Raw genomic sequence first — 20,629 nt, 5'->3', positions numbered from 1 at the left:
TAAAAATTTATGTTCAATATGTGTATATGGAATTTCATGTTAAGTTTTTATTCTTTGTCCAATAAGACTCATGGCATGTATCAAAACTTGATTTTGGCATTTGCATTTAAACATTTCTCTATTTTAATTTATTTAGGATGTTGACTTATAAAGGGATGACCAGTTTCATTCAAAAGCATCTCCCAAAACATGTTGTAGATTATTTTCTTAAGAAAGGATTATTCCTTCCTGTATAAGAAAGAGGTTGTCTTTGAAGTGGTTAAAATGTAGCTCCAACCCTTATTAGGGCTTCCCTGGTGGCTCAGCTGGTACAGAATCCGCCTGTACTGTGGGAGACCTGGGTTCGATCCTTAGGTTGGGAAGATCCCCTGGAGAAGGAAAAAGCTACCCACTCCAGTATTCTGGCCTGGAGAATTCCATGGACTGTATATAGCCCATGGGATTGCAAAGAGTCAGACACGACTGAGTGACTTTCACTTCACTTCCAACCCTTATTAGTTGGGCATGGGCTATATATCTTTTTGTGCTTCAGTTTTGTATTTGTAACATGTGTATAATAATAGTATCTCCTTTATAAGATTATTGTGAGGGTCAGATTAACTAATATGTATAAAGCACTTAGAACAATGCTTGTCAAATAGTAAGTAAACACTCAGTGAATATTAGCATATGTCCCCACTGGAGAGGCATCTTGGTCCCAATATTTTTCAATAAGCTCCACACAGCAAGATTTGTAGTGTTTGTTTGCTTTGATAGATTTAGGGTGAATTAGTATACCAGGAGGGCTTCCCTGGTGGCTCAGATGGTAAGGAATTCACCTGCAATGTGGGAGTCCTGGGTTCAATCCCTGGGTTGGGAAGATCCCCTGGAGGAGGGCAGGGCAACACACTCCAGTATTCTTGCCTGGAGAATCCTCATGGACAGAGGAGCCTGACGGGCTTCAGTCCATGGAGTCACAAAGAGTTGAACATGACTGAGCAACTAAGTACGGTATACCAGGAAATTTCATTACTAACTCAACAAAATACGAGCTTCTGACATTTATTAGAAACTATATTAGGTATTGAGGTTACAATGATGACTAGTATACGCTTCTTACTAGGAGCTTGTAGTCTACTGGGAATCACAAAAGAGCAAGATAATAGAGACTGACCGGTACTATAATAAGAATAAGCAAGCAGGTTATCGAATAGAGGGACACTGAGTCTTGCCAGGAGAGAGAGAGGGCATTTGAGAAGTTTCCTTGAAGAGGTGTTGAAAATGAATTACATATAGGATTTACCAGGTAGAAATTGGGTGGCTGGAGATAAGATTTGGAGGTCTACAACATGAAACTACCCCTGTGAAGTGTAGAGAACATACTGTTGCACACTTACTGTATACAGGTAGCGATGAGTGAAGCAGACTATATATTTTAAACATGTGCTACACTAGCAAAATCAAAGTGATAGCTGATACTTGGCCTTAGGTATCTTGGGAGACCCTAGGGAGTAGTTTTTGCTTTGTGGCAATATGGGTTTAGGATTTCCAGACCTTCAGTTTTTAAAGAGAAGCCTGAAATTAAGATTTTGTGTCATTTCAGTTCAGTTCAGTCGCTCAGTCGTGTCCGACTCTTTGCTACCCATGGACTACAGCACACCAGGCTTCCCTGTCCATCACCAACTCCCGGAGCTTGCTCGAATTCATGTCCATCAAATTGGTGATACCATCCAGCCATCTAATTCTCTGTCATGCTGTTCTCTCGCTTTCAATCTTTCCCAGCATCAGGGTCTTTTCTAATGAGTCAGTTCTTTGCATCAGGTGGCCAGTGTAGTGGAGCTTCAGCTTCAGCCTCAGCCTCAGTCCTTCCCATGAATATTCAGGACTGATTTCCTCTAGAATTGACTGGTTTGATCTCCTTGCAGTCCAAGGGACTGTCAAGAGTCTTCTCCAACACCACAGCTCAAAAGCATCAATTCTTTGATGCTCAGCTTTCTTTATAGTCCAACTCTCACATCCATACATGACCACTGGAAAAACTATAGCCTTGACTAATCGGACCTTTTTTGGCAAAGTAATGTCTCTGATTTTGAATATGCTATCTAGGTTGGTCATAACTTTTCTTCCAAGGAGCAAGCGTCTTCTAATTTCATGGCTTTCAGTCACCATTTGCAGTGATTTTGGAGCCCCCAAAATAAAGTCTGTCACTGTTTCCACTGTTTCCTCATCTATTTGCCATGAAATGATGGGACCAGATGCCATGATCTTAGTTTTCTGAATGTTGAACTTTAAGCCAACTTTTTCACTCTCCTCTTTCACCTTCATCAAGAGGCTATTTAGTTCTTCACTTTCTGCCATGAGGTTGGTGTCATCTGCATATCTGAGGTTATTGATATTTCTCCCGGCAATCTTGATTCCAGCTTGTGCTTCATCCAGCCCAGCATTTCTCATGATGTACTCTGCATAGAAGTTAAATAAACAGGGTGACAATATACAGCCTCGATGTACTCCTTTCCCAGTTCGTTGTTCCCTGTCCAGTTCTAACTGTTGGTTCTTGACGTGCATACAGATTTCTCAGGAGGCAGGTCAGGTGGTCTGGTATTCCTATCTCTTGAAAAATTTTCCATAGTTTGTGGTGCTCCATCCAGTGAAAGGATATGGCACAGTCAATAAAGCAGAAGTAGATGTTTTTCTGGAATTCTCTTGCTTTTTCTATGAACCAGTGAATGTTGGCAATTTGATCTCTGGTTCCTCTGCCTTTTCTAAATCCAGCTTGAACATCTGGAAGTCACGGTTCATGTATTGTTGAAGCCTGCCTTGGAGAATTTTGAACATTACTAGCGTGTGAGATGAGTGCAGTTGTGTGGTAGTGTGAACATTCTTTGGCATTGCCTTTCTTTGGGATTGGAATGAAAACTGACCTTTCCCAGTCCTGTGGCCACTGCCGAGTTTTCCAAATTTGCTGGCATATTGAGTGCAGCACTTTCACAGCATCATCTTTCAGGATTTGAAATAGCTCAACTGGAATTCCATCACCCTCACTAGCTTTGTTCATAGTGATACTTCTTAAGGCCCACTTGACTTCACATTCCAGGATGTCTGGCTCTAGTCTGGTGATCACACCATCGTGATTATCTGGGTCATGAAGATCTTTTTTGTACAGTTCTTCTGTGTATTCTTGCCACCTCTTCTTAATATCTTCTGCTTCTGTTAGGTCCATACCATTTCTGTCCTTTATTGAGCCCATCTTTGCATGAAATGTTCCCCTGGTATCTCTAATTTTCTTTAAGAGATCTCTAATCTATCCCATTCTGTTGTTTTCTTCTATTTCTTTGCATCACCGGATATTCAGTACTGAAGTCAGATTGATTATGTTCTTTGCAGCCAAAGATGGAGAAGCTCTATACATTCAGCAGAAACAAGACTGGGAACTGACTGTGGCTTAGATTTTGATGTGGAATTCCCTAATTTTTAAGTGTTGGGAAATCAAAACACTCTGGGAGTAGAGTTGGGGGGAAAATACTAATTGTGTGGTCAAACAATACAATTCTGACCACTAAAGTCAGCCTTGTGGATTGCCAGTTTGTGATGTCTTGGTCTAGAGTGGTGGGATGGACGAGGCAGCTAGCCTGGGAAGAGGAGCCAGTAACAGGTTTAGAAAGAATGACCAGAGAGATAGAAAAAGCATGCAAAGGTATAGGGTCTCTGATGCTGAGTAAAGAGGGTATTTCAAAGAGGAGGGAATTAGTACTAGTATCAGATGCTGCAGATAAGGAATGAAAACTGTCTATCACGTTTAGCAATTGGGTCACTGCCTTGGGCAAAAATGTTTCAGTGGAGTTGGGAGGCAGGATTGCAATGCATTCAAGAGGAAATTTAAATGGCGACACAGGTAGTATGCAGCTCTTTGATAAAAGTTGGGTAGAAAGAGAAGTTATAGGATATGAGTCCTTAATTTGGGACTTATGGATCCTCCTCCATCAGTATTATATGTACACTGAGTATGTGTGTACATTTTCTTCTGGACAGAAGTCTTAAAGGTTTCATCAGCTTTTCAAAAGAGTTTATAACTCCAAAGAACCACTGGTGTCAGGAGGCCTGTAGCTGAGAGATTTGGGTGTATTTATGAGCTTGTAGCAAGGAGCCAGTAAAGCATGAGCGACTGGAGAGTAGGAATAGGGTGTTGGAGAACTGTTGCCCCTCTGGTGGTAAAAGGAGATGAGATCTGGAGTATTAGGTAGAAGGACTAATTTAGATAAAGAATGGGTACAGATGCATATATATTTATAGGTAAATGGCAGGAAACTGAAGTAGCTCAGTTCACAATGTTTATTTTTTCTGTTATATAGTATATTTTTAATATATAACATATTATATTGTAATATACAAATACAACATATATAATATATAACATATATTTATAGTATATGTTGTTTCTGTTATATAGGTCTACCAAAAGATGAGTGAAGAGAGGTGGAATATGATGTTTGAGGAAGGTGGAGAAGGTTTAAAATACCCATAGTGAAGAGTGAGAAAGAGGCAAATATAGGGAAAGTCTTTTGGATTGCATTGAGGGGTTCTGTGTGTGATTGGAGATCATTATTAGTAAAACCAAATTGAAAATGTATCCGCATTTTCCCCATCTTGCAGCCTAAAGAGAGAGCAGAAAAATCATGAAAATGGATTGAGCTGTGATAGGGGTCTTGCCAGCCAGGTGCATTTAGGAGAATAGGAGGAATAAAAGAGATGAGAGTATTAGTTGAGATCAGGAGGGAGTGAATACCAGCATTGTATCGAAAGTAATGAGTTCAAGGAATTGGAAATCTCATAGAAGTGGAAGAACAGGGGGAGAACTGGAGTAAGTGAGCAAACTGTAGAGATAGAAGTCAGAGTGCATTTATGAGATTAGGACTGGGTTCTTTCCCTAGTTTGTTTTTGGGTTTTTTTGTTCTTTAATCAGAATTACCAGTTGTGTTTAAAAAACACAGATGCCCAGGTCTTATTCTGGATCAATAGATTCAGAATCTGTAGGGAGTTGGACCAAGGCATCTTCATTTAAAAAGTTTTACATGATTTAAATAAATTTTTTAAAAGTTTACATATAGTAAAATTTACTTTTTTTGGTGTACAGTTCTGAGTTTTGACAAATGCATAGAGTAGATAGGAGGAGCAGGCATGGTGAGGAAGGTACATTTGTTTTTGACCATATGATTTCTTGTTACACTGAAGATGCAGCACATGGAGTTAAGATTATTACACTGAATTAACATTTTTTGATCACTTTCTGAAGTCTGGATCAGGAATGGGCATACTTTTTCAAAGAGCCAGGTAAATACTTTAGGCATTGTGTATGCTTTGTTGCTCAGTCAGGTTTGATTCTTTGAGACCCTTTGGACTGTAACCTGCCAGGCTCCTCTGTCTATGGGATTCTGCAGGCAAGTATACTGGAGTGGGTTGCTCCAGGGGATTTTTCTGACCCAGGGATTGAACCCATGGCTACTGTGTCTCCTGCCTTGCAGGTGGAATTTTTACCCGCTGAGCTGTTGGAGAAGCCCTTAGGCATTGTAGGCCACTTACGGCCTCTATTGCCTGGTTTATGTGTGTGTGTGTATGTGTTCCCAACTATTAAAAATATGTAAAAATACATTCTTTGCACTGTACAAAATAGGCAGAGGGCCATCATGTACTGACCCCTGGTGCACAATCAGTACAACAGTAAATCAAGCTCTGATTTGTAGTATTTGCTGATTCTAGACGTATAGAGACTCCTGGGGCTGATTTCAAGCTGCCAGTGTGATATCCTGAATGCAGAGTTTGAAAGAGATGTGCAGTAGCACAAAGTATTTCTGCTGTATAAATAAAGTAGATGTAAATTACTTTGAATGCATAGTTGATAAAATATAGTAGCTGAAGCTGCAACACTTTGGCCGCCTGATGCGAATAGCTGACTCATTGGAAAAGACACTGATGCTGGGAAAGATTGAAGGCAGAAGGAGAAAGAGGGTGACAGAGAATAAGATGGTTGTATGGCATCATCAATACAATGGACATGAACTTGAGCAAACTCTGGGAGATGGTGAGGGACTGGGAAACCTGCTATGCTGCAGTCCATGGAGTTGCAAAGAGCCTGACATGACTGAGCAACTGAACAACCACAACAAATGCCATACACACATCTTCCCAGTATAGATATATCACAGTTATAATTGTTTCTTAAATTATCTTTTAGTGTTTACACTATTATAACTATGTAAGTAGCATTCATGTCATTTGTATGTTATGATTATATTTTGTTTATTATATGTTTTTGGAATTAATTATTGCCTTAATTTTTAAACATTTGCTGAATTCTTTTTATGTGCTTATGACAGTGTTATTCTCATATTCCATGACAGAACTATAAAACTCATCACAGGGGGATTAAACATAAGATAATCTATTATTTTAATTTTTTCCTTCAACACACCTCCTGAGTCCCCCATTGTTCCCTTGCTAGAGTCCCAGTTATTGTTTCCAGCTATCGTCCTGATACTCTTTGTTTTCCTAGTGATTACTTTTGCTTCTCTCCTGTGTTGGTGTCCATTTTCCTGAATCCTGCACCATTTTCTTCTAGGTTTATTTCTTAATTTTGCTAGAGGACATTGTAAAGGAGCTTCTTAAGAAAGGTACTAAGAGAAGTTTCCGAGACTTTGTATGTCTGAAAATGACAATTCTATGCTCATGTGTAATTGATAATTTGGCAGGATATATAATTCTTGGTTGAAAAGCCATTTTCCCTTAGAACTTGAAGGTTTTCCCTCCAGTATTATTAATTTGCAGTATTGCTGTTGAGGAATCCAAAGACATTCCAGGCCTTAGTTCTTTGTGATCAGCCTTCCCCTGCTACCCCCACCCCATCTAGCTATGATAGATTTTAAGATCTTCTCTTTATTGCTTAAGTGAAATTCCACTGAGATGTACCTTGATGGGGATCTTTTTCATTCATTTTTTGGGATTCTTGGCACTTTCCTTTTGGAAATGTATGTCCTTCATTTCTAAGAAATTTTTTTTCTTATTTTAAATGGTTCTGTTTTTTGGAACTTCTTTTAATTCGGTTTTGGGTCTTCTTAGTTTAATTCTCTTGCCTTTTCTCCTATTTTTCATTACTTTCTCTTTCTGTTCTGCTTCTTGGGAGATTTTCTTAACTTTATTTGCTAGCTTGTCAATTAAAGTTTTTTTAAAAAAACTTTTATAATTTTAGTATATCAGGGCTTTGTTCTTTAGTGTTACTTTGTTATAGATCTTGTTTGTATTTCATAGATGCAGTATTTCCTTTTGTATTTCTGATACACTTTTTTGGTCTGAAGAAATTTTCTTCTTGAATTTTTGGTTTACGCTTAAGTTCCTTTTATTTATTTATTTATTTATGGTCTTCTTTAATGTTGTTGACTTTCCTTATATGTCTCATAGTTTTTTATTTAAAAAAAAACCCCTGAGGTAAATATGCATAATGTAAAATTTATTATTTTAACAGTTTTTAAGTGTGCAATTCTGTGGCATTAAGTTCTTTGACACTGTTGTGTGGCCATCACTGTCATCCATCTCCAGCACTTTTTCGTCTTATCTGACTGAAATTTTGAACCCATTGAACACTGACTCCCCATTCCCCCTCCCTATCAGCCTGCTGCTGCTGCTGCTAAGTCACTTCAGTCGTGTCCGACTCTGTGTGACCCCATAGATGGCAGCCCACTAGGCTGCCCCGTCCCGGGATTCTCCAGGCAAGAACACTGGAGTGGGTTGCCATTTCCTTCTCCAATGCATGAAAGTGAAAAGTGAAAGGGAAGTTGCCCAGTCATGTTTGACTCTTAGCGACACCATGGACTGCAGCCTACCAGGCTCCTCCGTCCATGGGATTTTCTAGGCAAGAGTACTGGAGTGGGGTGCCATTGCCTTCTCCCCCCATCAGCCTAGGCAAGCACTATTCTACTTTCTGTGTCTATGAATATGACAGGCACCACATATAAGAGGAATTATGCAGCGTTTGTGCTTTTGTGACTGGCTTATTTCTTCAAGGTTCTTCATATCTCCATGAAGACGTGTCTTCAAGATTTGTCCTTGTGTAGCATGTTAGATTTTTAAAGAGTTTGCGTTCTCTCTCTCTCTCTGTTTATTTTTTGGTTGTGCCATGCAGCATGTGGGATCTTAGTTCCTCTACCAGGGATTGAACTTGTGCAGTGGAAGTATGGAGTCTTAACCACTGGTCCCCCAGGGAAGTGCCGAAAGATACTGAATAGCTGTATTGAAGCTCCATGTAAGTAGGAAGGACTTAGTAACTGGAGGCCTTCACTGAAAGGTGTTAAGATGATGAACATCTTTTTTTAAAGAGCATCTTATTTTACTTATATATTTTAAAATTTTTATTTTATCTTTATTATTTTTGGCTGCGCTGGATCTTGCTGCATGGAGGCTATTCTCTAGTTGTGGTGAGAATAGTTGTGGTTATTCTCTTATTGTGGTGGCTTCTCTTGTTCTGGAGCATGAGGCTCTCGCATGGGCTCCACAGCTGAGATCTTATCAGTTTCTCCAGAGAAAAATCTCCCTAACTGATACCTTGGGGTAGAAGCTCTGTGGCTCATTGTTTAGAGAACTGAAATGGGGAAGGGGTTTGGGAAATCTACCTACTTTGTAGACTTTTCGTTAACTTTGCTGTTTTCAGTAAAGGATTTATCTCTTGACCCAGTTGCACTTAGTGTTCCCCGAGTCCAGAGCCTCTGTAACTGTTTCTGTGAACTGATGAGTGACAGGTAGCCTTTGTGTAGGAGGAGGGAGAGGTAGCTGTCTGATTGCATGGGGGCTGGGGAGGAGAACTAGGGATCTTGCTGCTCTTTGTGTACACTTTCAGTCAGTTCTCCTATTTTTGGCCCCTTCCCTCAATTCTCCCTTTAGAGATACAGTGTGCCTCCAAGTCCTGGTCTTTACAGAGTACAGTGGTGTGATTCCTTTTTTATTGGATTTTCTCTCTTCAGGCTTAGGTTTCAGTTTTTTGCAATCTACCAAGTCATATTCATTTGGTTGCTCTTTGTGTGTTAAAAGTTTTGTTGCTATCATCTGATGTTGTTTCCTCTGATCGCTTTTGCTATTGAGTGCTTATGCCTTTAAAATATGTATTTTATTGCCAGTTTGGAATGATTAATAGAGGGACTGAAGAATCACATGTATTTAATCTGTGTTCTAGCTACTGTTCTATACTTGCCTAATTTTTTCTTTTTAGCTCCGTAAAAACTTTTCAAAGAGAATCTGTAAGCTCCTTATTTCTGAAAAGCTTGGACTAGCAGCATTGGCATTACCTGGGAACTTGCTAGAAATGCAGAATTCCAGGCCCCAACCCATACCTAGCAATCAGTGTTCTATATTTTACAGCATCCCTGGGTGATTTATAAGCACATTAGAGTGTGAAAAGTACTGTTCTGATTCACTGTGCCTGCTACAATGCTTGACACATGTTAGGTGTCTTCTATCGGATAATCAGAAATTTACAAAAGACGCTCTAGTTAGAAACACTGTTTTGGGATCAGCATATAGGTATTATTTATAGAAGGTATGGGAGTAGGTGAGAATATAGATTAAAAGAAGGTCAAGGAAATGTCAGTTGTATGGATGAAGGAAGAGAGGACTTTCTGGGAAAACTGAGCGAGAAAGAACAGAGGCCTTGAGGATACAAGATGTAGGAAAACGAGCAACCTTCCACGAGAATGGGCTGCAAGGTTAGAAGTGTCTTTACGGAGTTCAAAACTTCAGAAATGGCTAAGAAGTGGGAAAAAACACTTTCTGGGAAGACATTCAAGTTACAGAATAGTTTAATTAGAATATGGGGAGAATAATCTAGGAGGATGCTCCAGAGGACATAATGGAATGATCAGCAGTGAGAAGATGGTGTAGTGATGAATTATCTTGAAGTTTATCCTTTTGAATTACAAAGTCCATAAGTATAAAGACTGTGTCTGTCTAGTTCATTGCCATATTCCCAGCTCTTAGAACATACGAGGTATTCACTAAATACTTGTTACATACATATGGAATGATGATAGACTGTGAAAATAGGCCAGCATTTCATTCCTTCTTATTGTGTTCTTTTAGCAACTTTATGTAGAAACAGCTTTGTAATCATTTTGTTCTACTTGTATTTCTGCAGATGAGAAAAAATACAAGGAGGCTGTGGGCAGCCCTCTGTGATAAAGGTGACATGTTCCTTATCTGTTTGTTGGTAGTGGAACTACCACAGAACTGTCATCCATAAATAGCAGCTTCCCTGTGCTGCTGGTCAACTCAGTTCTGTATAGAGCTCCCCCAGAGAAGGAATACAGACAGCAGCAAGTCTTTGTGGTTCCTTTCAGTGATTTGGTTCTTGTTGGGCCCTGCTGGTCATGGCATTCAGTTCAGTGAGGACTTGGTTTGACAAGCCCAGTGTTTGAACTTTTCCCAGGAGAGAATCAGTTGTTCTCTTTGCTGGGTTTCAGTTGCTCTTACTGGGTTTCCATCACACCTTACTTGCACTTTTATTACAGTATTTGCCTTGTTCTGCTGAGAATTATGGTCATGTGTTTCTAAGTGTCATTCCCTCTAGATTTCTTTTGAGTGTCTTGTCTTTGTACCTTTCATAGTAATAGCACAGTTCTTTTGTATAGCACAAGTTTAAACTATTAATCCTTATAAGTAGAAGAATTTTAAATTCTGTAAAATTATATTTCCAACTGTAGCTACTTTTATATGCCACATCCCTTTCAAAGAAGATAGGTATAAATAAGTAGCTACTTAGGAAAAAAGAATGGATTATAGCAAGCTCTCCCCATCTAGTCATTTTAGAAGTCTGATATTTGTTTTTTTAGATAATAGCCTTTTTGAAATGTGATTCACATACCATTCAGTTCATCCACTTAACAAGTATATAATTCAGTAGTGTTTAGTATATTCACAGAGTTGGGCAGCCATCACCACAAGCAATGGGAATGTTTTCATTACCTCTCAAAGAAACCTGCATACATTAGCTGCCATTCCCTTTCCCCCTTTAGTCCAACCCTACACAACCATATACTTTGTTGCTGTAGATTTTCATGTTCCGGACAGTGGAATTGTACAATATGTGGCTTTCATGATTGCTTTTTGTTTCGTTTAGTCTAATGTGTTCATGGTTCATCCATGTTACAACATGTTTTGATTCCTTCTTACTGCCTAATAATACTGTATATGTATATTCACACATACATACATACTACATTGTATATATTCATTTACCTTTGATGGATATTTGGGTTATTTCCAGTTTTTGGCTATAATACAGCTTTGAACATTTGTATCCCGTTTTTTGTATGGTTTTATGTTTTCTTTCTTTTAAAATATAGAGCTAGGATCCAAATTGCTGGGTTATGTGGTGACTCTTCATTTAACCTTTTCAGGACCTGCTAGACTGTTTTCCAGCCAGTTGCATCATTTTACATGTCCATCAGCAGTGAACCGAGAGTTCCAATTTCTTTACATCCTCACCAACATTTGTTGTTATCTGTTTCTTTGATTATAATCATCCAAGTAGGTATGAGGTGGTATTTCATTGGTTTCATTTTCATTTCCCTGATGGTTAATACTGTTGAATATATTTTCATGTGCTTGTGGGCCATTTGTGTATCTTCTTTGGAGAGATGTCTGTTCAGATGCTTTGCCCATGTTTAATTTTAGTCATTTTTTGTTATTAAGTTGCAAGGGTTCTTTATGTGTTCTAGATACAATTTTTTATCAGATACATAATTTATGAAGATTTTCTCCCATTCTGTGGGTTGCCTTTTCACTTTCTTGATGGTGTCCCTTGAAGCACAGAATTTTAAATTTTGATGAAATTCAGTTTTCTATTTTCTCTTGTTTGTGCTTTTGATGTCATACCTAAGAAACTATTGTCTAATCCAAGGTCATGAAGACTTAAGCTTATTTTCTTCTAAAAGTTTTATAGTTTTGGCTCTTAACATTTAGGTCTTTGATCCATTTTGAGTTAATTTTTAAATATGTACAGTATGAGAAAGGGGACCAACTACATTCTTATATTTGTGTTGTTCCCTTTTTCCTACAATATTATCTTTAACTTTTTTGTTAATTAAAAAGTTTTTGAGCAACCTAAAACTTAGAAAAAAGTTGAACGTATAGGAGAAATAACTTGGTTTCTAGAACCATTTAGAGTAGGCTGCCGACATGATAGTCCATCATGTCCATGTTTGTATTTCCCACAAACGAGAACTTTCTCCAACATAACCACAATGCAGCTATCAAAATCAGAAAATGAACAATGATGCATTATTACCGTCTCATCCTCAGATTCCATTCAGGTTTTTCCATTGTCCCAGTAATGTCCTTTATAACAAAAAGATCCAGTCCAGACTCACACGCTGTGTTTAATTGGCATGATTCTCTAGTTTTTCTCAATCTAGAACAGTCCCTCAGTCTTTCTTGAGTTTCCCGACCTTGATGTTTTTGAAGATTCCAAGCCAGTTATTTTGTAGAATGTCTTTCACGTGTGGTTGGTTTGTCTGATGTTTCCTTATGACTAGATTCAGTTTATGTATATTTGTTGTGTCCTTGGTGCATCCTGTTGGTGGCCCATGATCTCACCATTACTGTTGGTAGTTACCTTGATTGCTTGAATAAGGTTTGTTTCCCTAGTTTCTCCACTATTGTATTAATCTTTTTACTTTCCTGATTAATAAGCATTTGTGGGAAGGCCTTCAAAATTATATAAAGCTTCTGCGTTAATCTTTCTGTTTTTTCATTTATTTGTTTACATCTGTGTGGACACATGGATTCCTGTTTTGTTTACTGGTTCATATTCCCTTACTATTGTTATTTGTATTGATGCTCCAGTCATTCCAGATTGGGTAGTAGGAGCCCCTTCAAGCTGGCTACTTTGTTGTTTTGTCATGGCCCCTCATTCTTTGATATTTGGTTACTTTTTGTCACAACATGATGTTCCCAGTTCATTTGGTACTTGGTTTACTCCACCCCCGCCGTTTCTTCACAGAGCCCTGGTTCCTTTTAGTAGAGAATGGCATTAGAAGCCAAGAACTGGGTGTTAGGTGTGCATATTAGGACTTTGCCGGTTCTAAGACCTCTTAGAGGAAAGAGCTAGGAAATAGTTGTATTTTCTGTAAGCATAGACATTTACATGCATCTGTCTGTCTGTCTGTTGATTTCCATGAGTTCACATCAGTAGCTGAAATTGCAGTCCAAACCAGAGGGTTCATTCTTTTTTTCTACCTTTCTGTATTTGTAACTTCCTTTTTACACTATTAGTAGTTTTGCTTACTAATATTTGGCCCATTTCTCTGTATTTAGAACTGGACATGGAACAACAGACTGGTTCCAAATAGGAAAAGGAGTATGTCAAGGCTGTATATTGTCACCCTGCTTATTTAACTTATATGCAGAGTACATCATGAGAAATGCTGGGCTGGATGAAGCATAAGCTGGAATCAAGATTGCCAGGAGAAATATCAATAACCTCAGATATGCAGATAACACCATCCTTATGGCAGAAAGCGAAGAACTAAAGAGCCTCCTGATGAAAGTGAAAGAGGAGAGTGAAAAAGTTGGCTTAAAGGTCAACATTCAGAAAATGAAGATCATGGCATCTGGTCCCATCACTTCTTGGGAAATAGATGGAGAAACAGCGTCAGACTTTATTTTTGGGGGCTCCAAAATCACTGCAGATGGTGATTGCAGCCATGAAATTAAAAGACGCTTACTCCTTGGAAGGAAAGTTTTGACCAACCTAGACAGCATATTAAAAAGCAGAGACATTACTTTGCCAACAAAGGTCCATCTAGTCAAGGCTATGGTTTTTCCACTAGTCATGTATGGATGTCAGAGTTGGACTGTGAAGAAAGCTGAGCACTGAAGAATTGATGCTTTTGAACTGTGGTGTTGGAGAAGACTCTGGAGAGTCCCTTGGATTGCAAGGAGATCCAACCAGTCCATTCTAAAGGAGATCAGTCCTGGGATTTCTTTGGAAGGACTGATGCTGAAGCTGAAACACCAATACTTTGGCCACCTCATGTGAAGAGTTGACTCATTGGAAAAGCCTCTGATGTTGGGAGGGATTGGGGGCAGGAGGAGAAGGGGACGACAGAGGATGAGATGGCTGGATGGCATCACCAACTCGATGGATGAGAGTTTGAGTGAACTCCGGGAGTTGGTGATGGACAGGGAGGCCTGGCGTGCTGCGATTCATGGGGTTGCAGAGTCGGACACGACTGAGCGACTGAACTGAACTGACTCTGTATTTACCCAGTGTTGCATAGCTGTTGCTGCATTCCCCCTGCTACCTCTCTTCCCCTGCCCAGTTAGGAACTCTTTTCCATCCTAATCTGGCTTTGGCTCCCTGTGTTGGGATGCCTGACTCCTAGGTCTGTGTCCTTATTGGCTTGGTCTCCAACACTCTGTGCCTCCAGGCCCTGCCCATTGCCCGTCACTCAGCTTCAACACTCTGTGCCACGCTGCCCTTGTGAGGACTGCCTCCTCACCCGCCGGAGCTCCGAGGTCCTTGCTGTGCTGCTGCCCTCATGCGAGGACATAGTCCTCCCGCGCCTGCTTTGGGCTCTGACACCAGCTCTTGGCTGTCATGACCAGTCCCCTTCTTAATGGCTTTTGGACTGAATTGTTTGTGAAGGGGCTTCATGTTGTCTTTTGAGAGGGAAGTTTCTTGTACATCTGTTAGAATTCAAAGTTAGTATTTTATTTTATTTTTTTTCTAATTTAGAACTATTTTATTTGAAGAGATTTTCTTCTGTAGTTCTAGTTGTAAACACAGAACAAATACTGTTTGAGTGCTTCAGAGGCATCATTATATTTAAATGAATCATGTGATATGTTTACATCTTAAGCCACACCTGAAATCAAAGACTCAATACAATGTTTTTCCCAAGGAAAGTATCGGTCATAACAAAACATAACTACTCATTCTGTAGATTATCATTTTTCCTAACATGACCACTAAATGTGAAAACGTTGTGGAGATACCTAAAGAGCCGCTATATATATATTTTTTTTTAGAGAAAATGGCACCATAATGCAAAATACATTTTCCTTTTCTTTACTAGTAATGAACTGTGACATCCATTTGACAAAATACTGTCCAGCCCTACCAAAGTTATTTCAGCATCATTTGCAAATCAAAATTGACCATTGTTCGTACTTACTCTGTATCCTGTAGGGAAAGGATAAAATAGTGTATCAAGTGCAGAAGTTAGCCTGTGTCAATTGGTGTGTATTTTACATTGTGTTAACACCAGAAATTGAAAAATAAGTACTCTTATGTGAATGAAACATATCCTTGATAATTATCACAAAGGCAAAATCAACTGACTTTCAGTCAGGGCTAGTGTCTCACGTCCAGTTCAGTTTGGTTGCTCAGTTGTGTCCGACTCTTTGTGACCCCATGGACTACCAGGCCTCCCTGTCCATCGCCAACTCCCACAGTTTACTCAAATTCATGTCCGTTGAGTTGGTGATGCCATCCAACCATCTCATCCTCTGTCGTCCCCTTCTCCTCCCAACTTCAATCTTTCCCAGCATCAGGGTCTTTTCAAATGACTCAGTTCTTCACATCAGGTGGCCGAAGGATTGAAGTTTCAGCTTCCACGTCAGTCCTTCAATGAATATTCAGGACTGATCTCCTTTAGGATGGACTGGTTAGATCTCCTTGCAGTCCAAGGGACTCTCAAGAGTCTTCTCCAGCACCACAGTTCAAAAGGATCAGTTCTTCGGTGCTCAGCTTTATAGTTCAACTCTCACATCCATACATGACCACTGGAAAAACCGTAGCTTGACTAGATGGACCTTTGTTGGCAAAGTAATGTCTCTGCTTTTTAATATACTGTCTATGTTGGTCATAACTTTTCTTCCAAGGAGCAAGTGTCTTTTAATTTCATGGCTGCAGTCAACATCTGCAGTGATTTGGGAGCTCCCCAAAATAAAGTCTGTCACTGTTTCTACTGTTTCCCCATCTATTTGCCATGAAGTGATGGGACCAGATGCGTGATCTTAGTGTTCTGAATGTTGAGCTTTAAGCCAACTTTTTCATTCTCTTCTTTGACTTTCATCAAGAGGCTGTTTAGTTCTTCTTCACTTTCTGCCATAAGGGTGGTGTCATCTGCATATCTGAGGTTATTGATATTTCTCCCGGCAGTCTTGATTCCAGCTTGTGCCTCATCCAGCCCAGCATTTTTCATGATGTACTCTGCATAGGAGTTAAATAAGCCGGGTGATAATATACAGCCTTGATGTACTCCTTTCCCAATTTGGAACCAGTCAGTTGTTCCATGTCCAGTTTTAACTGTTGCTTCTTGACCTGCATACAGATTTCTCAAAAAGACAGGTCAGGTGATCTGATATTCTCATCTCTTGAAGAATTTTCCACAGTTTGTTGTGATCCACACAGTCAAAGGCTTTGGCATAGTCAATAAAGCAGAAGTAGATGTTTTTCTGGAACTCTCTTGCTTTTTCAGTATTCCAACGCATGTTGGCAATTTGATCTCTGGTTCCTCTGTCTTTTCTAAATCCAGCTTGAACATCTGGAAGTTCACAGTTCACACACTGTTGATTTATTTATTTTTATTTTAAAGACATTGGTATAAACACACCCTTGAATAGCTTGCTAAATACCTGCTTCCCTGGCCTTGCTGCTCCTTTTCCTGTTGACCAAGCTGCTGAGCCCTCAGCTACATAGGCTGTGGTGCCAGTGTGTTTAAATAAAACACTGGAAATTGAAGTACAGAGAAGACTGGAAAGTAGTGAGAAAGAGCATACTGAGAAAAACAAAATCCATAGGATATGATGTTCAAATTTAGAGACGAGGTGGTTCATGATGATTATTGGGGACATAAAATAGGGGACAGATTGGCCAGGACTGAAGAAACAAGAGGGCCAGGGAGTCCCATTGTGCCTGACAAAGGTGGGCATCCTCCAGATGGAGAGTCTTAATTACATCCGTTACAGTGAACATCTTCACAATGCTGTGAGCTCTTCGAGGCCAGGTGCATGGCTTTCTTATGTCTGTATCCCCACTGTTTAACACTTTCTTGCATATGGTAGATTTTTAATACATATATTTGGGAACCAGGAAACTGAGCTGAATCAGCTCACTACTTTCAAAGCCATTTTGGGTGATGTCTGTTCATGCAGTCCATTCGCTCCTCTACCTAAGGCAAGGGTGACAGACTTCATCTCACTCTGATGAACTGATAATGGATACCTGGAAGCATTAATGATGCAGATTTTGAGGGGACTCCCCTGGCAGTCCAGTCGTTAAGATTCCATGTTTCCACTGCAGGGAGCATGGGTTTGATCAATGGCACAGGAGAAAGGAGTACCACTCATTCACAGCGCCACCTTGAAAGAAGGGTGGCACAGGTGTTCTCTACTCCCCACCCTGGTCTAGAAGAAAGGCATCCAACAAGAAGTTAGTATTTTATAAGAAGGAGAAAAACGCAGATAGCTTGAATATTTCATTTTTTCAGGCAATTATTGGTAGCGTTCTAAAAGGATTCTTTCATTGGCTAATGTTTAACCTGTAACATAAAATAATCCTTATTTTGATTTATAATTATCTGGAACCTTAATGTACATTGGTTAATGAACTGTTTTTAAGGACATTAGAAAGCAAATAATAATTTACATTACAAAATAATAATATTAATTTCTCTTCTAGCTCTTCCACCAAAGCCACCTAAGCCAATGACTTCAGCCATTACAAATGGAATAAAGGACAGTTCTGTTTCTCTTCAGGATGCAGAATGGTACTGGGGGGATATTTCAAGGTAATTAGACTAAGTATTATAGTTGAATGGAGTTTAAAAAATAATTCTTGAGATTAGTAGTTTAAAAAAATATTTTTAATGCCCCACAAGTTGTCATTTAAAGATTAGCATTTAAAAAACTGTGTAGGAGAACCTTTTAAATTTTCTAAATGGTTTTCTTCCCACACATATAAAAAGACAAGATAATCTTTAAATTGTAGGTATGGTTATTACTTTTAATACTGTATTGAGGATAGGGTTCTGAATAAGTGAAACTTATACATTTAGGATAGATGTATGTGTTTTGGGATAAAATATTTATCTATGCTTAATTTTCCTTATGTTTCTGTTTCTAAGGTAATGGTTCCTCAGCATTTGCTCACATAAAAATCAATGGAGTAGGGTTCAGGAATCTGCATTTGTAACCTCCCCAGTTGATTTTTATGTCTCTTCACCTCCTTTTGAGAAACAGGACTCTAGGACAGATTTGCTTTTTGGGTAAAATGTGGTTTTGGAAATCTCAGAATGTAGAGAAAAAAAAAGATACATCTATATTTTATAGATAAATACATATATATATTTTAAATTCCAACAGTGTATTTTCTTGTTTTTAAAAAGTTATATCCACTTTTGCCAAATCAGATTTCAAATTGCTTCTGCGTTCCTCAATATGCTTGTCCTTCTCTTTCTCTTGTCTGTTCTTTCCCATTACCAAAGTAGCACTCATTTTTTTTTTCTATATCATTTTAATCATCTAAAGATGTACAGCTCAGTGGCATCAAGTACATTCACATTATTGTTCATCCATCGCCACCCTCCATCTCTGCAAGTGTCGTCTTCCCACAGTGAAGCTCTGTACTCATTAAACACGAACTCACTTTTCCTTCTATCTTCCCCAGCACCTGCCTTCTCTTTCTGTGAATTTGATTTTTCTGGGTACCTCATATAAGTGGAATCATATAACATTTGTTCTTTGTGTTTGACTTGTTTTACTTAGCACAATGCCTTCAAGATTAATCCATGTTGTAGCATGTGTCAGAATTTCCTTTTTAAGGCTGAATAATATTCCATTATATATACCTACAACATTTTAATTTATTCATTCTTATGGACATTTGGCTTTGATGAACACTTGGGTTATTTCTAGCTTTTGGCTATTGTGAATAATGCTGCTATGAACATTGATGTATAAATGTTCAAGATTCTGCTTTCAGTTCTTTGGGCATATACCCAGAAGTGGAATTTCTGGGTCATACAGTAATTCTGTATCTAATTTTTTAAAAAAGACTTAATATATTTGATATTAAACATAAAATTTAAATTTTAGCAACATACAAAAAAAAGATCTACTATATTTACATACTTCCCTGGTGGCTCAGAGGTTAAAGCGTCTGCTTGCAGTGTGGGAAACCCGGGTTCGATCCCTGGGTCAGGAAGATCCCCTGGAGAAGGAAATGGCAACCCACTCCAGTATTCTTGCCTGGAGAATCCCATGGACAGAGGAGCCTGGTGGGCTGCAGTCCATGGGGTCGCAAAGAGTTGGACGCAACTGAGCGACTTCACTTTCTTAATTTATATTTTAAGACCATGTGGTTCTGTAACTCAGGGTTCTTTGATGTCCTGCCATTTTCTTTGAGTCTTCTAGTGTTGTTCCTTAAAGTCCTAAACCATCTCTGCAGAAGAAATTTTTTGTCAGTATAAATTCAAATTGGAGAGTATTATTGAAAGATTGTGAACTGAGTAAATTATCCCCACTCTGATCTGACCCAGCTGCCACTGTTGGTTAAACTTAATCTTTCTAAACAGCTGCTGTTTTTTTCTGACACTCTACAAGTTCATACCTGCCTAAGGAAGCCCTAAAGGCTTAATGGAAACAGGTATTCCCTACAGACATTTGAAACCTGGAAGAGTTTAAAAATCAAATACTCATCCTGGGATTGCATAACACCGAAAATCAAAACAAAAGCATATCTGGGGGAGGAACTAAATGACCTCTGACAGCCCCATGATTCTGTAATCTTAGACCCCACCTCCCAATTAGTCTTAGTGATAATATGTGAAGAAAACAACCAACACTTAAAAAATTTTTTTTTTCCTATAATTCCTTTCTTCAGGGAGGAGGTAAATGACAAATTACGGGACATGCCAGATGGTACCTTCTTGGTCAGAGATGCCTCAACCAAAATGCAGGGAGATTACACTTTGACCTTGCGGTGAGTATTTTTTAGCATTTTGTCTAGTGTTCTACTAGCATGATTTATTTCTGGTATACAAAGATGCCTGCATTTTATTTAAATCTTTATGTACAAATTTTTTCATATTTTTATTTAATTTAGATACATAATTTTAGTTGTTTGGCTAACTATCTTTTTCCTACACATTTAAATATTTAATACTAAAAAGGCAACAATTTTTATTTTTATGTAGCAGTAAAAGAAAAAGCTTTAAAATCCCTAAATATGATGAAGTAAGATGTATACTGTTGACCTTGAGTGAAGTAGAAGTCATGGGCACAGCCTAAAGTTATTGATGATATGCTGGGAATCCACCCCTCCAATAACTCTATTGTTTTCCTCAATCTAGACTTCAGAGAGTAAAACTCAACCTAATTTAGGTTGATGAGGATGGGTAGAGGATAAGACAATTTTCATGGCCTCCGTGTGGACATATTAGAATCTCATAAGGTGGATGTATCAGTCTTTATATTTACAAAGATGGCATGTATAATTAAATAGATTAGGGAAACTGTATTAGATATTTCTACATTTAGTTTTAACATTTAACATAGCCTAAGGACAATAAAAGAAACTGCCTGCCAATATAGGAGATGTGGATTTGAT

The 20,629-nt window shown here is 38.8% G+C and overlaps 1 protein-coding gene across 1 annotated transcript in view; it reads left to right on the top strand.

Annotated features, from left to right (window-relative positions):
- Positions 1 to 20,629, top strand: part of PIK3R3 (phosphoinositide-3-kinase regulatory subunit 3) — a 103,891-nt gene that overhangs the window by 43,992 nt on the left and 39,270 nt on the right. Inside the window, exons 2-3 of the mRNA XM_005678520.3 lie at positions 17,702 to 17,810; positions 19,904 to 20,002. Coding sequence (XP_005678577.1) covers positions 17,702 to 17,810; positions 19,904 to 20,002 — 208 coding nt within the window. The remainder of the gene's footprint in view (positions 1 to 17,701; positions 17,811 to 19,903; positions 20,003 to 20,629) is intronic.

The sequence above is a fragment of the Capra hircus genome, chromosome 3, assembly GCF_001704415.2.
Source record: "Capra hircus breed San Clemente chromosome 3, ASM170441v1, whole genome shotgun sequence".
Classification (NCBI taxonomy): domain Eukaryota; kingdom Metazoa; phylum Chordata; class Mammalia; order Artiodactyla; family Bovidae; genus Capra; species Capra hircus.
The sequence above is the reverse complement of the archived record's forward strand: the minus strand, read 5'-3'. Positions and strand labels throughout refer to the sequence as shown.